General features: G+C 36.7%; 1 protein-coding gene and 1 long non-coding RNA gene across 2 annotated transcripts in view; both read right to left on the minus strand.

The window, feature by feature from the left end:
• Positions 1 to 4240: 4240 nt before the first annotated feature.
• On the minus strand, positions 4241 to 7963 carry LOC121390408. Its single transcript, XR_005960204.1, has 2 exons — positions 5024 to 7963; positions 4241 to 4940 (listed from the first exon to the last, which is right to left on the minus strand). It is a non-coding gene; the product is annotated as an uncharacterized LOC121390408 (long non-coding RNA).
• Positions 7964 to 9721: 1758 nt separating this feature from the next.
• LOC121389797 (neuralized-like protein 4) overlaps positions 9722 to 24660 on the minus strand; it is a 45009-nt gene continuing 30070 nt past the window's right edge. The window contains exons 20-28 of the mRNA XM_041521447.1: positions 23330 to 23503; positions 20628 to 20786; positions 19637 to 19816; positions 18281 to 18362; positions 16839 to 16946; positions 16099 to 16237; positions 15352 to 15467; positions 14537 to 14684; positions 9722 to 11667 (exon numbers count right to left, since the gene is read on the minus strand). Of these exons, the coding sequence (XP_041377381.1) occupies positions 11463 to 11667; positions 14537 to 14684; positions 15352 to 15467; positions 16099 to 16237; positions 16839 to 16946; positions 18281 to 18362; positions 19637 to 19816; positions 20628 to 20786; positions 23330 to 23503 (1311 nt within the window). The 3' untranslated portion in view covers positions 9722 to 11462. The remainder of the gene's footprint in view (positions 11668 to 14536; positions 14685 to 15351; positions 15468 to 16098; positions 16238 to 16838; positions 16947 to 18280; positions 18363 to 19636; positions 19817 to 20627; positions 20787 to 23329; positions 23504 to 24660) is intronic.

A 24660-nucleotide genomic window follows, 5' to 3' on the forward strand; every position in this document is an offset into this window, starting at 1 on the left:
GGGATGGCATTGCATATTTGCGTAGTCCTTAATCATTTGTCCAAGGCCATTTAACCTTAAATAAACATGTACTGAGTGTATTGTTAAGTAACGATATCTGGAGTGGTGATGATGGTGGTAGTGGTTGGGGGTGGGGGTGGGGGGAATCTAATGAAGGGGAACATGGTCTCTATAGTGTGTGTTTGGGTGGGCGAGTGTGTGTGTGTGTGGGGGGGGGGGGGGGCAAAATGTGTTTTGACAGGACAAAAAACCCGTACATCTTCGTTCTTAAGTGGGGGCCCACCGATTCCTAAGGGCTTGTTCATTGATTCACACTGGCCATATCACACAACCACTAGCTGAAGACCAGCTATCTAAATTATCAGATCGGTTCGTTGTCCATTCCATTATTGGTTCCAACCGATTCCTGGGATAAAATCACGGACGCGCAACGAATCCGAACCAGGAATATTCATCAGTTAATAAATCTCTGTGGGTAGATGTAATTAAAGTCACTACGAAGACTCCCATTAACCCCTGTCCCCAACAGACAGACAGACAGACAACTATATATTACAACTCATAGCTCTGGTTGAGAGACGCCATGTTGATAAATGGGCCGTCAAACGACAGTCGATGAATGGAACGGTGGGATCATTTTGCAAATTACTTTTATGTGTGCATTTTTATAGCAGATGAGACATCCTATCAATATTGTACATGTTGAGCCGTTTAACAGGTCAAATGACATACCACCCCCATTTTTGTAGGTGGGGTCGGCGGGGATGGGGGGGGGGGGGGGGGGGGTCAGGCAGGCTGATTTTCACCAGGATTAAACGAAAAAGACTGGGCATTGTAGACTAAAGGCTCGAACATACAGGGGAATGTCTCTGCAACAGTGGATCTCAGACACCAGAACACGTTCTTCAAAGCTGCCCTCTCCTCCAAAACATAAGGCAAAACATCTGGCCAGAAGAAAAGAGCATCAAACAAAAGCTATGGGGCAGCCCTGGTGAGCTCCAACTGACGATCCAGTTCATTGATGCAGCACATCTCAGGCTTTAGTGAGCATATGAAACCGAACGAGAAGAAGAAGAAAAGAAAAACGAAAATCTGTCTGGATAACAATGTTAGTAATCAAAGAAAGAAATGTTTTATTTAACGACGCATTCAACACATTTTTTATTTACGGTTATATGGCGTCAGACATATGGTTAAGGACCACACAGATTTTGAGAGGAAACCCGCTGTCGCCACTACATGGGCTACTCTTTCCGATTAGCAGCAAGGGATCTTTTATTTGCGCTTCCCACAGGCAGGATAGCACAAACCATGGTCTTTGTTGAACCAGTTATGGATCACTGGTCGGTGCAAGTGGTTTACACCTACCGATTGAGCCTTGCGGAGCACTCACTCAGGGTTTGGAGTCGGTATCTGGATTAAAAATCCCATGCCTCGACTGGGATTCGAACCCAGTACCTACCAGCCTGTAGACCGATGGCCTAACCACGACGCCACAGAGGCCGGTGTTGTTAGTAATCAAGTAAACTAGTCTGGGAGTGTTCGTAACTTCATGTTTCATGTGAATTACGAATGCGGCATTCGGAATGCTTTTTTTTTTTTTTTTTTTAGATCAGTAGAACTAATTTTAATCAACACTGCGTAGACTCCAATGTCCAGGTAACATTATAACGTTATTTGGGAGCATACAAATTCTAAAAATATCGAGCGAGTCTATTTTAGTGGCCGCAGTACAGCGAACCATACCAATACGTACGGGATGGGTTATCAGTCTTCAATTTTACATTACAAATTATTTATTTTATAAAATAAAACATGTTTTAAGGCATTCGTAATTCACACGAAACATGTCGTATACCTTCAAGATAATTCGGAATGTTTTCAAATTATTTTTAAATCACTGGCATGATTCTGCAAGTAAGGTTTTGATTGGTGGACATGAGCTCCAACTGGCTGCTGTTAGATCCACATGTAATAGTGGAGCTAATTTTAATTAGATTGGTAAAAGAGTAGCCTATATGGCGCCAGCGGGTTTCCTCTAAACAACAATGTCAGAATGAACATATGTTTGACGTCCAATAGCGATGATTAGATAAAAACCAGTGTGCTCTAGTGGCGTCGTTAAATAAAACAGACTTTACTTTTACTTCCAAACATCTATATAGGGTTCCAACGATTCACTATATGCATTTATTAAAAAAATGGATTACAACTAATAAAGAGTACCGATGAGGTACATGATAAGCCCGTCAAAAGTAGGTCGCGGCGACCTAGTTGTTGTACGCGACACACCGACATCCCAAGTGTAGTTGCATGCAAGGTTTGATGATCCTATATGAACTGATAAGAAAAATATGCCCTGGAAATGAAAAGTGTACGTACGGACAACACCATACCATAACAGTCTAATAGACATATGAAAGACTAGCGTATAATCAGTAGATGTTAAATGTTTTCAAGCCAGCTTATTTTGTCCAAATTTCTTCATAACTGTGTGTGTATGTGTGTGTGTGTGTGTGCGTGCGTGCGCGCAGTTGACCCCCATATCGTACGCTTGTAGTTACCCCACCATTAAATTACAGACGTTTTTTTTTTTTTTTTTTTTTTGCGGTGTTTTAGCGTGGCTTCGCCTAAAAACCGTACACATAAAAACAGACGATTGTGCAGGAATTTGTGTGTGTTTATGTGTGCGTGTGTGTCTGTCTGCATGCGTGTGTGTGCATGTGTGTGTATGTGCGTGTATGGGTCTAGACTGGTGAGTAAAGTTTATAGGAAGGGAGAAGGGATTATATACTGTTGCATCAAAGGCTCTGGTATGTGCGTTCATATCAAAGGCTGTGGTATGTCCTGTCCTGTCCTGTCTGTGGAAAAATGCATATAAAAGAAGGAAATGTTTTATTTAATGATGCACTCAACACATTTTATTTACGGTTATATGGCATCAGACATATGGTTATGGACCACACAGATATTGAGAAAGGAAACCCGCTGTCGCCACTTCATGGGCTACTCTTTCTGATTAGCAGCAAGGGATGTTTTATATGCACCATTCCACAGACAGGATAGTACATACCACGACCTTTTTTTACACCAGTTGTAGAGCATTGGCTGGAGCGACAAATAGTCCAATGGGACCACCAATGGGGATCGATCCTAGATCAATCGCGCAGCAAACAAGCGTTGTACCACTGGGCTACGTCCCGATCCCTCATATAAAAGATCCCTTACTTAGGAAAAATGTAGAGATTTCTTTATGTTTGACATCCAACCGCTGATGATTAATTCATCAAAATGATTAATGTAAGGTGTCATAAAACAAAATAAACTCTGAGAGGTTTTTTTGTGAAAGCAAAAAATTCAGAAATAATTATTTCAAAAGTTTCAAAAGCTGCTTAAAGCCGCACACCCTAGTTCCATCCAGCGAAAATAAATTATAATTTGGTTAATCTACAAACCTGTAACACACTTAGATCACGTTTTTACCAAATGGAGTGAAAAAGCAGGTTTTATATCGATAAATACCATGGGAATCCCCATGTCCCAATTGCTTGAAATAATTTTGAAAGTTTGTATTCTGATGTCACCGGTAGATGTCGCTCGAAGCACAACAATGCCTACGTCACGACAAATTTCACAGACTTGGGATGTGTTCTTTTCACCTCTCCTGGACATGTTCCAACTGTTCTGTCCTGGTTGTATCCTCTCCAGATATCGTAGGACTTAGCAAAATTATTGGTTTTAAGGGTTTGTAAGGTTTTGTATTGAGATACTTACTTGTCTGAACTTTGTTACTGAAAATGTTCACGAACTGTGAAGAAAAATCTCACAAATGAACAACAACAAATCGGATGTTGATTGCGCGAACCGTGCACAAGAAGACAAACCGAACCAAAATGATAACGGTCACGTGGTATACCAACGTCTGTGACATTGAAATGGAAATATCCCCACTAAAAATAGATTAGACCGTGTCTGCTCAACGTTTTTTTCTCAGACGCGCGTGAGTTTTTCAGAAATACGAAAAATGCATTTTGTGGTATTACAAACACCAGGATTACCAAAAAACACTTCAGGTGAATGGAAATGTATATTCTAAATAATAAACGGTAAGTAAAGTGCAATTTTGTTTGTGAAAAAATGTGTTTAATAGCGAAAAACAACGCCGTAATGGTTAACAACTAGCCGTAACTAGGGTGTGTCCCTTTAATGAAATAATTTAAAAAAAAAACAATCTCAAAAACATCATACAACAATTTATTATTTTAAATCACAGACACAAGTTTAAAAAAAAAAAAAAAAATTCTATATGCATACATAATCTCATATCAGATTTCTTCTCTTTCTCTAGAACTGATATGAGGTCACCATATTTAATAACATATATATTAGTTATTACAATGGTGGTTTACTGTTTCACAGCCTTAGTAAATAACTTAAAAAACACAACATTAAATTTTACAATATTGTACACAAAGATAATAAAACAAACTAGACTGTATCTCAGTTTATTCAGATCTATAACAAAACCAGTATACTCAACAAAGTAAAATATAAGGACCAGCAGACATTTTGGGCATAATGGAACCTCCTCTAGAATGATCAGGTTCCACCACAAAACAAGTCTTTGGAGCATTCATTTTGTGAAACATGTCGGCCATCTTGAAAAATAAACATTTTTGACATAATGGAACCTCATCTAGAATGATCACGTTCCACCACAAAAAAAGTCTTTGGAGCATTCATTTCGTGAAACATGTTGTCGGCCATCTTGAACAATTCAAGCAAAACCTGAATTCAACAGTGAAAAGCAAGACATCACCATTCATTAAAGGGAAGCCATAACTCCCGCCCCCCCCCCCCCCCCCCCCCCAAGACAAAACCTGAATTCCACACTGAAAAGGCAGACATCACCATAACTCCCGGTTACCCCAAGACAAAACCTGAATTCAACAGTGAAAAGGCAGACATCACCATTACAGGGGAGCTATAACTCCAGCTCCTCATTGCTCCCCCATGACAAAACCTGAATTCAACAGTGAAAAGGCAGACATCACCATTACAGGGGAGCTATAACTCCAGCTCCTCATTGCTCCCCCATGACAAAACCTGAATTCAACAGTGAAAAGGCAGACATCACCATTACAGGGGAGCTATAACTCCAGCTCCTCATTGCTCCCCCATGACAAAACCTGAATTCAACAGTGAAAAGGTAGACATCACCATTACAGGGGAGCTATAACTCTCGCTCCACATCACTCCCCTGAGACTAGTTCACGAAGAGTAAATTTTAGCTGTCTTTTAGCAAATGAATTACAAATATGAAAATAAATAGTACATGTACTACAAAAGGATTAAATAGCAATGCTCAATATGGTACCGGTAATATCTTAATGGTTCCCTCTACTCTATATAAGTTAGGGGAGCTATTAATCACTCACCTCTAAAACATTTTCACAGCGAGGTCCGATTAGGATTAGACACAATTCACCTACATGAAAGTGAATGTAATCTGCAAAAAAGGCTACTGACCCTTAATTTATTTTGTTGACTATATAATAATAACAAGTAACAAGTCCATCTTTCATTAACAGACTATCACACATAAATTTGAAAAAAAAAAAAAAAAAAAAAAAAAAAAAAAAAAAAAAAAAAAAAAAAAAAACCCATCCCAGTCTCTTTTGTACAAGAAACAGAACCAACTGATGGAGTCTCTCAAAACCCGCATGACTATCTCAACACATATCAATACTTATACAGGACTTGAACTTAACGGTAACACCGACAGCAACTGATGCAGTAGGTCAGGGACTTTACAGATAGTAAAAAAAAAATACCGCTGGATAAAAAAAAAAAATTATCCTTTTTTTTTTTTTTTAATTTTTTTTTTTTTAAATGTGTATATTAGCAACCCCCAGTTTTGCAGACTGTAACTGTTTGCATTTTTCAATAGTACAAAAGTGGGGTTTTTGTAAACATAAACTTAAAATGTTTTGAAAACTGGATCCAGATGAGAAAATGGAACATACATCTGTCTCTTTACAGCATGACGTGCAATATTTTGGGTGGCTCTAGCTCATGTATTTCTACCTTCACCTACTACGTCTAAAAATGGACTTCTTTTTATTTTTTGCCAGCTGCTATTTTCAGCCCTGTAGTTATCATTTTCCATAAAAAAAAATTATTACAGATTTCATAATCAGTGCTTACGGTTTGAAAATCGCTTAATAAACTCCTCTCCTGAAATTATGTAAGAGAGCAGTAACTTACTCTCAATGTCAAACTCACAGTAACTTTGAGTAAAGCAAACAAGCATTTTAAGAGTACTGTTAAAGGAATACACGTCCCCTACCTGACCCAATAATTTTTCGTATCTCCTAAATTCAAGGGCCAAACCTCTGTGTAAAGTGGGTAAATCACCACGAAAGTTAAATTTCATCTGTAATAGTACATGATAAAAGCTACATACAAAGTTTCACCTCAATATTTTCAGATATTGCAAAACAAAAGTCTGGGAAAACAAATGTTCATATCTCTTAAGTTCAAGGGCCATAACTGTGTCAAAAATTGGTAAACCGCCACAAAAGTTAAACTTCATCTGTAACAGTACATGATAAAGCTATATACAACATTTCAGTGGGACAGACCGACAGACAAAATAGAAAGACAGACAGACAGAAGGACAGAGATGAAACCTGTAGTCCCCTCCAGTTGGACTGGTAGGGGACTAAAACCTATAGTCCCCTCCGGATGGACCGGTAGGGGACTAATTAGCGACATCAGCATGTGATGAGGCGAGCAGGTTTTTGCCCATGCTGAAATCATTTTATGCAAGCACACACTAACGAGAACAACAGCTTGCAACAAACCATATGCACTGCATAATCCATGATTAAATCACTAGCAGCAGCCTATCAGTTTTCAACTAAAATCAATTACTGAACATCACTTTCTACAAGACGAAGAATTACTACTCATCTTAGTGATTACATACAGACATACACAAACGTCATCTTAAATCACACAATAAATTATTGCAGTACAACAGATAAATCAACCTCCAGTAAGGGAATTTGAACATGACACTCTGTGTTATGACCATGTTGCAAGTGTGTGGTTGTTTATGTCGAAAAGACAGTTACGAAAAAAACTGTGCTGTGCATATGGAAACAATGCTATTGATAACCAATAATCAATTTTTGTATGAGTTTGTTTTCGTATTCCATGCTTGCACTGAACAAAACAGCCAAAAAAAACCCCATGCATATGTAAATATTTAACCAAAATTTGTTTTGTTTAACAACACCACTAAGCACATTGATTATTTATTCATCAGCTATTGGATGTCAAACATTTGGTAATTCTGAGTCATCAGAGGTAACCAGAGGAAATGGTGGTGGTGGAGTTTGTTGGTATAAATGTTTTCTACTGGCAGTAGCTAGTGAGAATTTCCTTATATCAGTTGCTATAGAGCAATGGGCTCTAATACAGAGTTGCTGGTTCAAATCCCCTTAGTGGAAGATGATTTATCTATTTATATGGTATGGTAATGATATCATACTGATAACATTTAGAGTAAAAAAAAAATATTATAAAAATTAAGTGTATATTATATTTGATAAAGATTGGTGCTGATCAGGCATGAAATTCATATTAAAGGTAGCAGTCGTTTTGATTTGTTAAAACATAACTAAATAAAATGCCATGTCTGGGGCGTAGCCAGAGAGGAAAAAACGCCGAGGCAAACCCAGACCTGTAAAATAAATATCAGTGTCATGGGAAAAATAAAATAAATCTGGGGAATTCCAGATGACGTTACGCCATTGCATGTCTCAATACATCAACAGGGTTAAAGTTTGTTTTGTTTAAGGTCACCACTAGAGCACACTGAATGATTAATCATCGGCTATAGGATGTCAAACATTTCGGTCACAAGAGGAAACCCGCCACATTTATCCATTAGCAGCAAGAAATCTTTTATATGCACTTTCCCACAGACAGGAAAGCACATACCACAGCCTTTGACCAGTTGTGGCACACTGGTTGGAACGAGAAAAAATAATCCCATCAGTTGAATGGATCCACTGAGGTGGTTTGATCCTGCGACGCAAGCAGCTCAGGCAAGCACTAAACAGACTGAGCTAAATCCCGCCCCAACATCAAAAGGGTGTTAAAAAAAAAAAAAAATTGATTTTAGGTTTTTCTCCTTCCCAACCAGTGCCCCATGAACTGGTATATGGAAGGCCATGGTATGTGCTGTCCTGATTGTGAGAAAGTACATATAAAAGATACTGTAAATCATAATACAGTAGCGATCTTAAAATTTTAGCGAAATCCAAATAAATGACATATTAGCATTATAAAACTTTAGCAAGGTCTGCATATCAGACATTAAGGAAACTAAGCTTTTATTTGTATGATCAGGTGGAAGAAAATGTCCGATATATTTTGACGTTATGTAGCTGAAATCTGGTAGAAACTTGCAGTAATGCGCATGGTAACTGACTTTAATTCTATTTTAATCAGTGGTATGTACATTGCACACGTAAAACCAATGCTGGGTTCAGTTAATCACTGACAAAACAGTCAAACGAAAGGGTGGGTTTTTTTTTCTCCTAACAGTCTACTGTACGTCTCTTTCAATTTAGCATCATAAAATATTAGTATTTTTGTATCGACTTGCTAAATTCACTGATATTTTATACACTCGTTAAAATTTTCTGGTTTACAGTACATTGTGCCTTGCTGCTAAGTCTATGTCAGAATTACCAAATGTTTTGACATCCAAAAGATGATTATTAATCAATCATGTTCTCTAGATGTGTCGTTTAACAAAACAAACTGACGTAACATGGTACAAACTGACCCGTATTAATCGGCCATCTTCCGATATTTTCCGACAAACAAAGATTTAGAATTTGTATGAAGTAGATTGTGTTTGTACTTGAATCCACATTGTTCACACATGGATCCAAGATGGGGGGGGGGGGGGGGGGGGGGGGGGGGGGGGGGGGGGGGGGGGGGGGGGGGGAAGAGATCAGGGGACCAGTCCCCCTAAAATATATTCAAATGCCTTTTTTTTTATTCTAGTTAAAAAAAAAAAAAAAATTCATTGAATTGACCTTTTTATGAGTTGTTCCATGTGCCATTCTTTACCTTAGTCCCCCTCCCCCACCCCCCAATTTTTTTTTTATTGATGCTGTCTTGTTGCTGCAACACTGTATTGCTAACTTTAATAAAAATAATTAAAAAAAAAAAATCACCATAAAAACTGTAAAGACTAAAAGTAAATTGTTCAGACATTCTTGTACATTCTTCCACAGTCTTGAACATTTCTTCCTAGGTCTTGAACATTTCTTCCTGGAGTCTCACTCACTCATCTACTGCTACTAAGGTCGATGACAGTCGCTTTTCGCACCCTTGTTTTGGCTTTGTTCACAATAAATATAGCATATCTCACCATAATTTCACTTGAAATCCAAATTTCGTAAATGGTACAAATTTTTAATTGCAAGATTTTCTAGAATAGCATTTTTGCATTGTAATTTTTCCAGTGTTCTGAAAAAGGAAACGTCATGTACATGTACCCAGTTTAGTGTTATTGTAAGGCGATGTAAAGTGACGTCATTGGAATACTGATGTCATTCAAATTCAAATTCAAAATTAGCTATATTATTACAATGCTTCGCCACTTTAAAATAAAAACTGGTCTACTAGCCTTGACCCTTGTCAAAATTCTATAACAAGCAGACAACGCACAAAATATTAAGTTTAAATTTTAAAAGATGAAAGAAATAAAATAAAAAGTACCTTTTGTCAAATATATCATATTAAAAAATTACCATTGGATGTGTTATATTTACTGTGTACTAAGCCAAACCGAGGGCGCGAAACGTGACCGCCGTCGACCTTAGACCTCACGCTTTATTTTTCGCTACTTGCACAACTAAACCTGCAGATCAGCATTTTCTTCTTTACGACCACTACATTTGTTCCCAGGCATCGCACACACTATTATGCCTAAGTCACAAGTGTCACCATTTTCCTAAGTAACAAGTGTCACCATTTTTTTAGTTTTTTAAAGTATAAGCAATACATTTATTCTTCCACCTCAACATGATTGTTTCCAAGTGTTACGTAACATTAATGAACACATTTTTTAAACAGTTCAAAATGTCATCACTCTCGTTTGCAACAAATTCTTCACATAACAGATATAGTGGATTTATTAGATAAGTCCACTTTAAATAAAGGGGTGTGTCATACATATAGCTTATTCTACCATTAAATAAACAAGAATACTGCATGGCTTGTTCCACTCTTTAAGTCAAAGGGTGTATGAGACAGACCATTCCACTTTTATATTACAGGGCCAAAGGCCATTACCCTTTAAAATATAAGTTATATGACATAGCAGTGTGTTCCTTACTACACAATAGTTGTTAATTTTTGGTGGCACCTGCTGTTGTCACTGCTAACCATACTGCTAACAATAGGTGTACGGGCTCCAATTTTTGTAGGGGGTAGACCATTTTTTGCCAGAACTGAACAAAAATGCCTGAATCTGGATAACATTTACTCATATTAGCATTACTGCCAAACAGCTAATACTGGGTTGCAAACGGATCACTACAAATGTTTACATGGATTACAACTAATATTGGTGGTATGGTGATGGAAATACATGGTGAAAAGGTTTCAGGGAAGCTAATTTTGCCTGAATATCTTTTTTGTCTGAATTTGAGAATTTGCACTGGCAAATGTACCCCCCCCCCCCCCCCCCCAAAAACACACACACACCATGTCTGGTACACTTATGCTGCTAACTACTTTCCACAATTACAAATATGCACCTCCTTATGTTCAGTAGATACATCTATCTGTTTTTCTCAGCCGTATACTTCGAAAGATACCGTGTATTAATTTATCTACCTCTTCCTTCCCTAGTCTTCTCGAACAGCTTTATGCTCTCAAAACATAATGAAAACCCTGCATGAGTCGATCATTCCACTCTTTGTTAGAGGGTGTATGGCATTAGTCACCGCTTTTAAATCATCATATGGGTGATGACTTTTCCCGCTTAAGTTTGAGATTGATCGACATAAGTCATTCCAGTTGAAATTGTAAGTCGTAGGACTACCTCGTTCCCATGTAAGCAAGGCGCAATATTTCACGAGAATTGTTGTTCTGCTTTGGTGTCGGTTAAGCAACTTTTAATTTGCATGAAATACCAAATGGTAACATGGCGAACCATTCCATATTTCTGGAACCAAAAATCGCAAACTTCAGATTATCACCAATTTCAATGCCACTTTTAAGTAATTGATTAGGTATGCAGGTATCGCTTACAAAACCGAACAATCGGTTACCTAGGTAAACATGTTATCCAACTTCTGATACTGAAGTAAGTTAGACGATGTATGACACTGGCCATTCCACTTAAGTCGAGAGGGTTATGACATGGGTCATTCCACTTTAAGTAAAAGGGCATACAGCATGGTTGAACCTCGTTCTTTGGTGGCCCACTCGAGTTCATTGTTGTTGAAATGTGGATCAATCCTGTCACTGGTTGCTATGGTTTCTGGCCCCACCTTGTACGAACCAGGTTTAACCCACAGTTGGAAAGCGACACGGGCCTGGTAAATTTTCTTTGTCTTTGGATCAACGAATCTAAAACAGAAAATTGGTACATTCAATTAGCATAATAATGAACAAAGATGTGGACTTCTCAGCAGAAATGCTGATAATATAACTATTAATAATTACTTTAGGTTGCACAATACCAAATAAAATCCAATAGGCAATAATGTTAACGTATGTGGCTAAATACTCTATGTAATACTATGTAATAATGTGACCCATAATTATTATTTTTTACATCACAACCCTACATACTTATGAGCAATCGAGAAACATTTTCACATCTATACATAATTCAATGTAAATTTACTAATAACAAATACTACATTATACACGAGCAGGGATCGAAACTCGCCAAAAAATATGGTGGCCCAAAAAATAATAATGGATGTTGGCAAACTATTGTAAGCAAACCACAAACCACGAGCAAGATTTTAATGTGGAATAAATATATGCATTACAAATATTAACAGTGGCTTATATGTTATAGCTCTAAAGAAGATCGACCAAATAATATTATTTGGGTGACTAACGTCATTATTTTTTAATATTTAAGTCACCCAAATGGGACATTGGTCGCATTTGGCGACCTGGCCACTGGCTGCTTTGAGCCCTTCATGAGTTAGAGATTAAAAAAAAAAAAACCCCAACCCAAAACAACAAAACAAAACATAAGACTAAAACAGTGACCCCAAACATGTTTCTAGCACAAAGATACTTGACACAGTGGTACTGAATGGAATAAATGCGCACATTAATTGAGCAGATAAACCTAACTTTGGTGGAAGGGGCAACAAACGCCATCACATTATTCACCAGTGGCAAATGTCAATTATTTAACGTCACACTCAACACATTTTATTTAAGGTTATATGGCGTTGGACATATGGTTAAGGACCATAGAGATATTGATGGGAGGAAACCCACTGTCACCACTTCATGGGCTATTCTTTTCGATTAACAGCAAGGGATCTTTTATATGCACCATCCCATAGACAGGATAGCACATACCATGGTCTTTGATGTACCAGTCATGGTGCACTGGCTGGAGTGTCAATAGAAACAGTTTACCTTTGTTTAAGAGGAAACTTGAGTAACCAAATCACCAAATACTGATAGTAATAGTTTACCTTTGTTTAAGAGGAAACTTGAGTAACCAAATCACCAAATACTGATAGTAATAGTTTACCTTTGTTTAAGAGGAAACTTGAGTAACCAAATCGTCAAATACTGATAGTAATAGTTTACCTTTGTTTAAGAGGAAACTTGAGTAACCAAATCACCAAATACTGATAGTAATAGTTTACCTTTGTTTAAGAGGAAACTTGAGTAACCAAATCGTCAAATACTGATAGTAATAGTTTACCTTTGTTTAAGAGGAAACTTGAGTAACCAAATCACCAAATACTGATAGTAATAGTTTACCTTTGTTTAAGAGGAAACTTGAGTAACCAAATCACCAAATACTGATAGTAATAGTTTACCTTTGTTTAAGAGGAAACTTGAGTAACCAATCGTCAAATACTGATAGTAATAGTTTACCTTTGTTTAAGAGGAAACTTGAGTAACCAAATCACCAAATACTGATAGTAATAGTTTACCTTTGTTTAAGAGGAAACTTGAGTAACCAAATCGTCAAATACTAATAGTAATAGTTTACCTTTGTTTAAGAGGAAACTTGAGTAACCAAATCACCAAATACTGATAGTAATAGTTTACCTTTGTTTAAGAGGAAACTTGAGTAACCAAATCACCAAATACTGATAGTAATAGTTTACCTTTGTTTAAGAGGAAACTCGAGTAACCAAATCGTCAAATACTGATAGTAATAGTTTACCTTTGTTTAAGAGGAAACTCGAGTAACCAAATCACCAAATACTGATAGTAATAGTTTACCTTTGTTTAAGAGGAAACTCGAGTAACCAAATCGTCAAATACTGATAGTAATAGTTTACCTTTGTTTAAGAGGAAACTCGAGTAACCAAATCGTCAAATACTGATAGTAATAGTTTACCTTTGTTTAAGAGGAAACTCGAGTAACCAAATCGTCAAATACTGATAGTAATAGTTTACCTTTGTTTAAGAGGAAACTCGAGTAACCAAATCGTCAAATACTGATAGTAATAGTTTACCTTTGTTTAAGAGGAAACTCGAGTAACCAAATCGTCAAATACTGATAGTAATAGTTTACCTTTGTTTAAGAGGAAACTCGAGTAACCAAATCACCAAATACTGATAGTAACAGTTTACCTTTGTTTAAGAGGAAACTCGAGTAACCAAATCACCAAATACTGATAGTAATAGTTTACCTTTGTTTAAGAGGAAACTTGAGTAACCAAATCACCAAATACTGATAGTAATAGTTTACCTTTGTTTAAGAGGAAACTTGAGTAACCAAATCGTCAAATACTGATAGTAATAGTTTACCTTTGTTTAAGAGGAAACTCGAGTAACCAAATCGTCAAATACTGATAGTAATAGTTTACCTTTGTTTAAGAGGAAACTCGAGTAACCAAATCGTCAAATACTGATAGTAATAGTTTACCTTTGTTTAAGAGGAAACTTGAGTAACCAAATCACCAAATACTGATAGTAATAGTTTACCTTTGTTTAAGAGGAAACTTGAGTAACCAAATCACCAAATACTGATAGTAATAGTTTACCTTTGTTTAAGAGGAAACTTGAGTAACCAAATCACCAAATACTGATAGTAATAGTTTACCTTTGTTTAAGAGGAAACTTGAGTAACCAAATCGTCAAATACTGATAGTAATAGTTTACCTTTGTTTAAGAGGAAACTTGAGTAACCAAATCACCAAATACTGATAGTAATAGTTTACCTTTGTTTAAGAGGAAACTTGAGTAACCAAATCACCAAATACTGATAGTAATAGTTTACCTTTGTTTTGGAGAAAACTCGGGAGACCCAGCATACCGGACTGTTGGTGAGAAAGAGATTTGGCAACCACCGAAACTGTCGGGTTTCGATTTCTCCGTAAATACTTGTGGCTGTGGAATCAGAATACTGCTACTCGACGTCGAATCACCTGAAAATAATAATGATGATAATATTTATGCTGTGAACACAGACACTGCAAATCGAATATTGGTCTAAACCAGTTATGGGTTATGCAAAAAGTATATATTAAAAATTAGGTAACCCATTTTGTTTTTGTGTATCCCATCATAACCATGTAAGTCATGTTCTAAATTTAATGCGTGATCGAAAAATAAGTTCAGCAAAATCAGACAAGCATCAGCGACATGCGACAACTTTAAGCAATTGGTTTGAATATAAAGTGAAACCCCTCTAAACTAGACACCCTTGATACCAAAACAAATGTCCGGTTTACAGAGGGTCCTTTCTTGAGAGGTTTCACTGTGTATATACACCTAGGAACGAAGGATTTATTATTATGCACCTGCTGACAGGGACATTTGCTTCTTTTACCATTAAGGTCGAGGACAGTCACTTTTCGCACGCTTGCGAACAGTGACTGTCGTCGACCTTAGTATCTATTCTATATGTTTTCTTTATATCCCCATGAAAACAAAACAAAAATCCAGCAAATTTCACAGGAATATATAGTTTACATTTTCCATTACAAATCAATTATTTTGTGGATTTCGTAATTGATCATCACACTGGTAAAAAACACAAACAATAAATTTTAAATTATACTCGATCACCGGAGAAAAAGGGGAGTAACTCACCAGGTAAAAGAAGATCTCCGTTATCTAATATTCTGCGAACCGATTCCATGCATGCACCATGATAGGCTGCGTGCCATTTCTCGTAAACATTCAAAGAATGTGCCTTATTCTGTGGACTGTAAGACAATAACATACGTAACCAAATTATTCAAATTATAGGACTATTACAGAAAATACCACACGAGGTACACGGAGGGAATGAATGAAGGAAATGTTTTAGTTAACAACGCACTCAACACATTTTATTGACGGTTATATGGCGTTGGACATATGGTTAAGGACCACACAGATACTGAGGGAGGAAACCTGCTGTCGCCACTTCATGGGCTACTCTTTTCGATTAGCTGCAAGGGATCTTTTATATGCACCATCCCACAGACAGGATAACATATATCACAGCCTTTGATGTACCAGTCGTGGGGCACTGGCTGGAACGAGAAATAGCCCAATGGACCCACTGAAGGGAATTGATCCTAGACTGATCGCGCATCAGGTGAGCGCTTTACCACTGAGCTACATCTCGCCCCTGGGGGGAATGAATGAATGAATGAATGACACCCCAGCACAAAAATTCACAACGTACAACTTGTTTAAACATGTATCCAACTATCTTTTTATTGTAATATATGTCTTAATTCAGCTTGTGGTAAGATATATGGTAAACTAGACATCACTTGTAAAGTAGGAGCTGTGAAATTAAACAGTGTAATATTATATGTAATATGTGCTGGAAACAAACCCACTCACGTTAAAACGAATCTGCACCATCCGTATGGAATAGCGTAATCTCTCGGAGGATCACCCCGACAATGGTACAGGTTATCTCCCCTGATTTTGTGACATGTTTCACAAAAACACATGTTGCACTGCCCGTCAAAATAGCCATCTGAAAAGTAGGTCAAGTTAGAATTGGAACTTTGATAGGAGAGGTGAAATTGTTTACCCTTAACAAGAAGCCTATAATATTTATTTTTTTAATTTACTGCTAAAGATATTAGATGTCTAACATAATTATATTATAAGTGAAAAGGAACATAATCAACAAGGGACACAAGTGTCATATAAGGGCATACGTGTATGAGACGGGGGGGGGGGGGGGGGGGCGCGCAGGCAGGCAGCAGCAGTAGGCAAAAACAATAGAGATATTCGTGCAAAAACAGTATCAGCTGTAATCCATGTAAAAATGTGTAGTGATTCATTTGCAATAATGCTAAAAAAAAAACAAATGTTGTTATCCAGATTCAAGCATTTTTGTTTTAATTTGGGCAAAAATTAGCCTGTCCCCCTACAAAAATGGGAGCCTGTACGCTAATGTATAAGAGTTTTAAAAAGTACCAAGTGTGCTAGTTTGGTGCCATACAGTAAGTGAAAATGGACATAATCAACAAGGGTAGGAAATAAGTGCCATTAAACATCTTGTTTTTTTATTAAGCAAAAGTAACGAGTGTTCCGAGTTTGGATCTAAAAGTAAGAACACAAACGGTTACCTGGCAACCCGAGTGAGGTGCGCAGTCTGGAACACAGATTCTGGTATTCACAGTTCCGCAGAATGTTTGACTCGTTACACAGCTTCGTACCTATCTTCTCTTTGACCACTGAAAAACACAAACCTGACAGATAGTATGTAAAACTATTAACACTGTATTGTAGATTCTGGTATTCTCAGTTCCGAAGAATGTTTGTCTCGTTACACAGTTTCGTACCTATCTTCTCTTTGACCACTGGAAAAATAAACACGACATAGTACGTAAAACTATTAACACTGTATTATAGATTCTGGTATTCACAGTTCCGCAGAATGTTTGACTCGTTACACAGCTTCGTACCTATCTTCTCTTTGACCACTGGAAAAATAAACACGACAGATAGTACGTAAAACTATTAACACTGTATTATAGATTCTGGTATTCACAGTTCCGCAGAATGTTTGACTTGTTACACAGCTTCGTACCTATCTTCTCTTTGACCACTGGAAAACACAAACATGACAGATAGTACGTAAAACTATTAACACTGTATTATAGATTCTGGTATTCACAGTTCCGAAGAATGTTTGTCTCGTTACACAGCTTCATACCTATCTTAACACATAATATGTAAAACTATTAACACGGTAGAGATTCTGGTATTCACAGTTACGCAGAATGTTTGAATCATTATATTGTTTTGTGCCAATCTGTTTTTTTCACCACTGGAAAAACAAACTTGACACATACATGTAGTACTCCGGGGTAAATATTAAGTTCTTGTTCTTTAAAGACTATTGTTGTTCGTATAAAAATCAGTTTTGGGCAATTATGTTGAGGCTGATAAAATACAAATATTTTGTAACAAACCTTTATTAGCGACATCGGTATTATGTGACTGTTAGAAAAGGCATGTTTGTTCGACTACACCATAGAACATTATTTAAAGTCGCAAACTCGTGAAAATGGACACTAGTTTGGTGAGTCTACAAACCTGTAACCGATCTGAATAAAGTTAGCACAGAGTGAAATGAGAGTGTGTGACGCTGAAACGAACAAATACTCTAAAAAGTACACTAGAGCTCATCTCTCTTACAGTTACTTCTCAGAGGTACATGCGTCTTTAAAAATATGAAACATTTTGTGGTATTAGAAACATCAGGATAACCAGAAATGCCAGAAACCGTCTTGCCTTAATCAGCACCATGCTCAGCACTAGCTCTGCCACTCGCCAATTGCAAATTTCAGGAACAATTTGCAAATTTTATTTTGATTTGGCAAAAACATTTCATGTAATAATTGTTATTTTGTTGAAAAATAACTGTGGATTTTACATATTTAAAGATAATTTGGCGAATTATTTTGCTCACCCAGATGCTGCCCTGAGATTAAACAAGCATTTCTCTATAATTAATTCTAAAATTGCCTTAAAGTTTATAACACACTCTAGTCAAACAACTCACCATCATCTATATCTGCTTTTTCTCGATCGTCCCCACTGTTTAAGGGTGGGAGGTTGTTCACGTCATCTCCTACTATCGTAACCTGGACACAACAAAACAAATAAATATTTATGACAAACCTCTAAAAAATACACTACTGCGCCACATATAAAAATTACAGTGTCATTTATTTTTGTAATCTGTAACTGCTTCTGTTTTTTCTGTAACCCCTTTTTAAACATAACCTTCAAAGTAACAAAATTTTAAAACTAATTTCACTATTAAAGCTGCACTTATTTAACTGTTTACAACAGACCATCCACATTAATTTTTCTTTAGCTATAGTCTCTAAGGCCATAATATATTAAAGAAGTTTGTTTTGTTTAACGACACCACTAGAGCACATTGATTAATTAATCATCGGCTAATGGATGTCAAACATTTGGCAATTCTGACACATAGTCACCAGAGGAAACCCACAACATTTTTCCATTACAGCAAGAGATCTTTTATATGCACTTTCCCACAGACAGAAAAGCACATACCACGGCCTTTGACCCGTTGTGGTGCACTGGTTGAAACGAGAAAAAAACTCAATCAGTTCAATGGAACCAGCGAAGTGGTTCAATCCTGCAATGCAGGCATCCCAGGCGACCACTCAACTGACTGAGTTACATCAGTGTTAAACATGGTAACAGATTCGTATCTTGTATGAAGGCATTTGATGCTTACCTTAGACAGTGGTAACACCAACTTATTAAAACTGTAGGTGTGTTTGTATTTTTTATTAGTAAATTCAGTTATAATTATGTCTCTATGAGACAATGGAATAGAAAATCTCTACACAATGAACAGTAAATAAACTTAAAACACCTACAGTCAGTCCCATCCTCCTACAAAAAATGTTTTTTTGTAAATAATTTCAGTTTGGTTTGACACCTAAAAAAAGAACTTTGTTTTGTTTAATGACATCACTAGAGCACATTGATTTATTAATTATCAGCTACTGGATGTCAAATATTTGGTAATTTTGACAGTGTTTTTCCATTAGTGCCAACATCCCACAGACAGAGTAGCATATACCACAGCCTTTGGTGCACTGGTTGGAACGAGAAATAGCCCAATGGGTCCACTAATGAGGATCGATCCCAAACTGATTGCACATTAGGTGGACACTTCACTACCAGGCTACGTTTCACCCCAGTCTGATGAAAGAAGAAAAGTAAAAGTGTTTTGGAAATAAATTTTTTTTTTATGTTTGTGTGCAATTTAGAAAACAATCGACTCAGAAATAAATAACTTATAGTAAATTCCACAGTGTAGAAAATGGAGTTCCCTGTGGGAAGGACTATAGGGGTTAAAGGATTAAAGACAAACCTGTTCGCACTGGCCGTAAACATCGACGAGGGCGTAGCAGGAGTTGGGAATGTCCCTTGCTGCGACGCCCTGGTCGACGCCGTTCACGTAGAGGTGGAGACAATTGTCGTCGTCGACAACAACACCAACAAAATGGCCGACCTGTAGATTATCAAGGTTCGGACCATACCGCTCTTTGATCTGTAAGTAAACAACATCTTCTGTCAGGAAGGATGGAAAGAAGGAAGGATGGATGGAAGGAAGGATGGAAGGAAGGAAGAAATAAAAGTTTAAAGTTTGTTTTGTTTAATGACACCACTAGAGTACACAGATTTATTAATCATTGGCTACTGGATATCAAACATTTGGTAATTTTAACATATAGTTTTAGAGAGGAAACCCGCAACATTTCTTTTCCATTAGTATCAAGTGATCTTTTATATGCACCATCCCACAGACAGGATAGCTTATACCACAGCCTTTGATATACCAGTCGAGGTGTACTGGCCGAAATGAGAAATAGCCCAATGGGCCAACCAACATGGATCGATCCTAGACTGACCATGCATCAGGTGAGAAATTTACCACTGGGCTATGTACTGCCCAAGGAAGAAAGAAAGGAAGAGAAAGGATGGAAGGAAAGAAGGAAGAAAGAAAGAAAGGAAGAAATGTTTTATTTAACGACACACTAAAAGATATTTTTATTTAAGGTCACATGATTAAGACGTATGATTAAGGATCACACAGATAATGAGAGGAAACCTGCTGTTACCATGTTAAAGCTACTCTTTTCGATTAGCAGCAGGGGAGCTTTTATATCCACCATCCCACAGACAGGATAGTACATACCACAGCCTTTGTTACATGTGGGCCGAATAACTGCATGTCAATTGTCTTGCTAATAAAAATTTGTGATTCACCGTTTATGTATACATGTATTACTTTATATCTAAATGTTCATAGAAGACAAAAAATAAAATTTCTACAGGGCTTAACACTATTGAATACGTACCTTATTGCCACTGGTGAAGACAGAATCGCCCTGAATGACCACTGCAGATTTTTTGATACTGATGGCCGTCCCAGGGAAATTGTATCTGTCCGGAACAAAACCTAAAACTCCCACAATGATTGATGAACTCCATTTCGGATTCAGCTTGTCAATCCGAACCTGGAAAAAAAAAAAAAAAAAAAAAAAAAAAAAAAAAAAATTGAAACAAACTAAATTATTATAACTCGGTATAAACAAATATTCATTACATTGGTATGAAGAGCATTTCACATTAGAGTACTGAACAATATTTCAGCAACACTTGAATATAACAGCGGCTATGCGGCAAATTGACACAATGCCCTAGTCTGGCCAAATTGCCCGTGCCTTATTGTGCATGTTTTTAATTAGTCATCATACTCAAATGCAACTCCTGTAAGTTGTTTTATTTTGAGAACATGAAATAGTTAACAACTTTTTTTAAATTTCAATGAGTGCTGTTGTTGAAGTTTGTCATGTTGCCCTGCCTTTTGGCTGTAATGACATCAAAACATCTCCATCGGTCTAGGCCCAATGGTCTAATTAGCCAAATTTTACATAGAGACTAGTTAATGATGAAGGATATTAGCTTTATACTGTGATGGTAAGAATGGGAATTTTCCGTTTGGCCTGAACAGTATAAAGCCGACATCCTGTCATTAACTAGCCATTACTTTTTATCCCGCAATCCATCAAACATTAAAGGGGCAAAACAATTGTTTCTATTATTTCACCTACCTTGTATGATGAATGAGTCAAGTGAATGATTTCTGTAATTTATCTCTGCATGTGATGTCATATGCATGATGTTAAAAGCCATAATCTATTTATGACTTTGCTTTAACAGGGTTCTTACACTTGAAAAAACATAAAATTCAATAACTTTTCCTGGAATTGTTTTTATTTTTCCAGCACATGAAATGTTCAATGAATTAATGTTTTTATAACAAAATAATTAAATTTTCTTTGCGTCTATACACTTTACGGCAATCTGATTGGTCCAGAGGTGCTTACTTTTTTTCGTTCATATTTCGATGAAATGAAAAAATTTAAGCCACGCCTACTACCCCCCCCCCCCCGACTCGCACTACTTTTGTGCAACAAGCCGGATTATTCAGGTATCCATATTTAGATATTTTGAAGAAAACATACATGAAAACTATAAAAGCAATAAAAAAAAATTATACGATAAATTAATGGAAAATGCTATAGCAGAGTAGACATGTAGATCTTTACGCATTGATTTAAAACAAAACAAAAAACCCTTTGCTAATCATAAAATGAGACTCCGTCGGTGGCCAAAGAAATCATGTAGGAAACTTCACGCCTGTAACTTACTTGTAAGCGATGTTCTACAGATGTTGGCAAATGTTAAACGGTTCCACCGACAGCATAAATGTTAAGACACATTCCCTTCATTCACTTTCATAAACTATAAACTAAACACGAATAGGACAATTTCTTCCAATTTAACTAAATGATTCGTAAAAATGCAAAGCAGCTAGAGGAAATGGCGTCGCTTATCAAAATTACGTCATTTACCAAATGATGTCATTTACAAAACATCACTTGATTCAAATAATAGTGAATGAACGTTTGCATTCTTACGCGACATAAGTATCAATGAAGTTTACACAAACAATACTACAGGCATATTTAAAGCTAAACAAAATAAATTCAGTTATGTAGTGTTAAAGTATGCATATAAATTTAATTATAAGATTTGACCGCAATTATTTTTTGGTTCATGCAAGTATGAACCAAAAAAACAATGTGCACACTCTACGCGGGATCATACAGTGTGCGTATCGTTTTTTCGGTTCATACTTGCATGAATCAAAAAATATTTGCGGTCAATTCTTAATTGTTGTCTGAATTTAAACAGGTTATGAGGACAACAAAAGTAAAGATGCTTAAAAATTAAACCACCAAATTTAATGCTTTTTTAAGGACCATCCTGGCCTTGATTTTAAAATCACAAAATTCAAGGACATTGCAGAATTTTCAGGATAGGTAAGAACCCTGTTTAATAAGTATCATAATCGGTTAATAGAAACTGGCTGCAGGATAAAAACAAATAGCATGTAACACACTGTACATGAGAGATCCAGGTAAAAACAGTTCAATCTAATTAAAATTAGCTCCACTGGTTAATTACCTGTGGATCTAACAGCACCCTGTTGGAGCTCTTGTCCAGTTGACCTTTCATTCGACCAATTAAAATCTTACTTGCAAAATCATACCAGTGATTTGAAAAGAATTTGAAAACATCCGGGATTATGCCGAGGGTATACAAAATGATTCGGGTGAATTGCGAAGTATGCCGGAAACTAATTTCAATATAAAATATAATATAAAATTAGTTTCAAGATGAAAAAAAACCTGTGATGGTATAGCCATAAAATCTGTTTATACTAGTATACAATCCAGAGTTTATTACTGCACTTTTCCCCCCTGTTTTTTAACGTTGAAATAGATCAACAAGTTCGCCTATTGCATAAATAGTCTCACCCGATATTTTTAGAATTTGTATGCTCCCGAATAATGCTATAAAAGGCAAAGTGTAATTGGTCAATATTTAAATTGTTATTTACAGATGAAATGTCACCTGGACATGGGAATCCACGCAATGCTGTTAGATCTACTGGTAGACCAGTAGAGCTAATTTTTTACTCTGTACACACCTGAAAGATCTTCTTGCGAGGTAACGCTTTGCTGGTGACCACGATTCCCTGATTGTAACTGCTCTGTCGACTGGCCGTTATGTTGCCACCACTCAGACAAATGTTCTTACCGTGGTTGCCATGGAAACTAGGTAAATTTATGGTTGGCAAACACATGTCTCTGTCTTGGTCCACCTGACGATGAAAATGTGGAAATTATTATTTTGTTTTACGATCATTAAATGTATCAAACAAGCATTCTGAGAGTACTGCAAAGGTAATACATGTCCCCTACCAGGACCAACACATTTTCGTACCTCCTAAGGTCAAAGGCCATAACTCTGCCAAAAATGGGGATATCGCCATAAAATTCAAACTTGATCTGTAATAGTACATGATAAAGCTATACACAAAATTTCAATATCTCAATATCTTGAAGCATTGTGAAAAAACCCAGACAGATGGGACGGAGCCAAAACTGGTTGGACAGATACGTTACCACTAAAAACATTTTTAAATGACAGCAACCACCCCCCCCCCCACTCCCCAGAGTACAGATGATGTACATGATACACCCATCAAATGTAGGTCACGGTGACCTAGTATGCAACACACCACCGTCCCAAGCTGGACTTGGATGTAAGGTTTGATGATCCTATATGGATTGATAAGGAAGATATGGCCCAGACAGAGATTTCCTTTAATATGCAGTAATGTGTGAAAAGTAGGTCATGGTGACCTAGTTATGATATGTGACACACTGCCATCTCAAGCTGTACTAGCATGATCCTATATGAATTGTTAAGAAAAATATGCCCTGGAAACAAAAAGTTTATGACGAACAAGACCATACCATAATACAACCCATCAAAGATGTGCGTATAAAAATCAAAATAAATTACCTCATACTTCAACATGTCAGAATACTGCAAGATTAATAGAATCAATCACCATTGGTGAGGTATAGATAAGGATATTCCATCCTGAGGGACAAAATGTTTTTTGTGAGGGCAGAGGTTTACAGAGGCCCTTACAAAAACATTTTGACCCGAGTGTTGGAATTGCCGTATCTATATCTCACAACAGTGATTGATTCTTTTTCTTGCCCATTTAATTACAGTAACGAAACATTAATTTTGTAAGCTACAGTCTGTTTATTGTAGAATGATTTGTATACATTTCACCTGCAAACTCATTTAATCATACGCGGATACATATAGTCCACCATATGCAACGACATAAATATGTAATGTTCAACTTACCAATAAATATAAAGTTGAAACTATTAATTTGTTTAAAATATTTTTAACACAATGATACAACGTGACATGGCAAACAGAATTTTGAAAACC

This window comes from Gigantopelta aegis, chromosome 15, assembly GCF_016097555.1.
Source record: "Gigantopelta aegis isolate Gae_Host chromosome 15, Gae_host_genome, whole genome shotgun sequence".
In the NCBI taxonomy this organism is placed as follows: domain Eukaryota; kingdom Metazoa; phylum Mollusca; class Gastropoda; order Neomphalida; family Peltospiridae; genus Gigantopelta; species Gigantopelta aegis.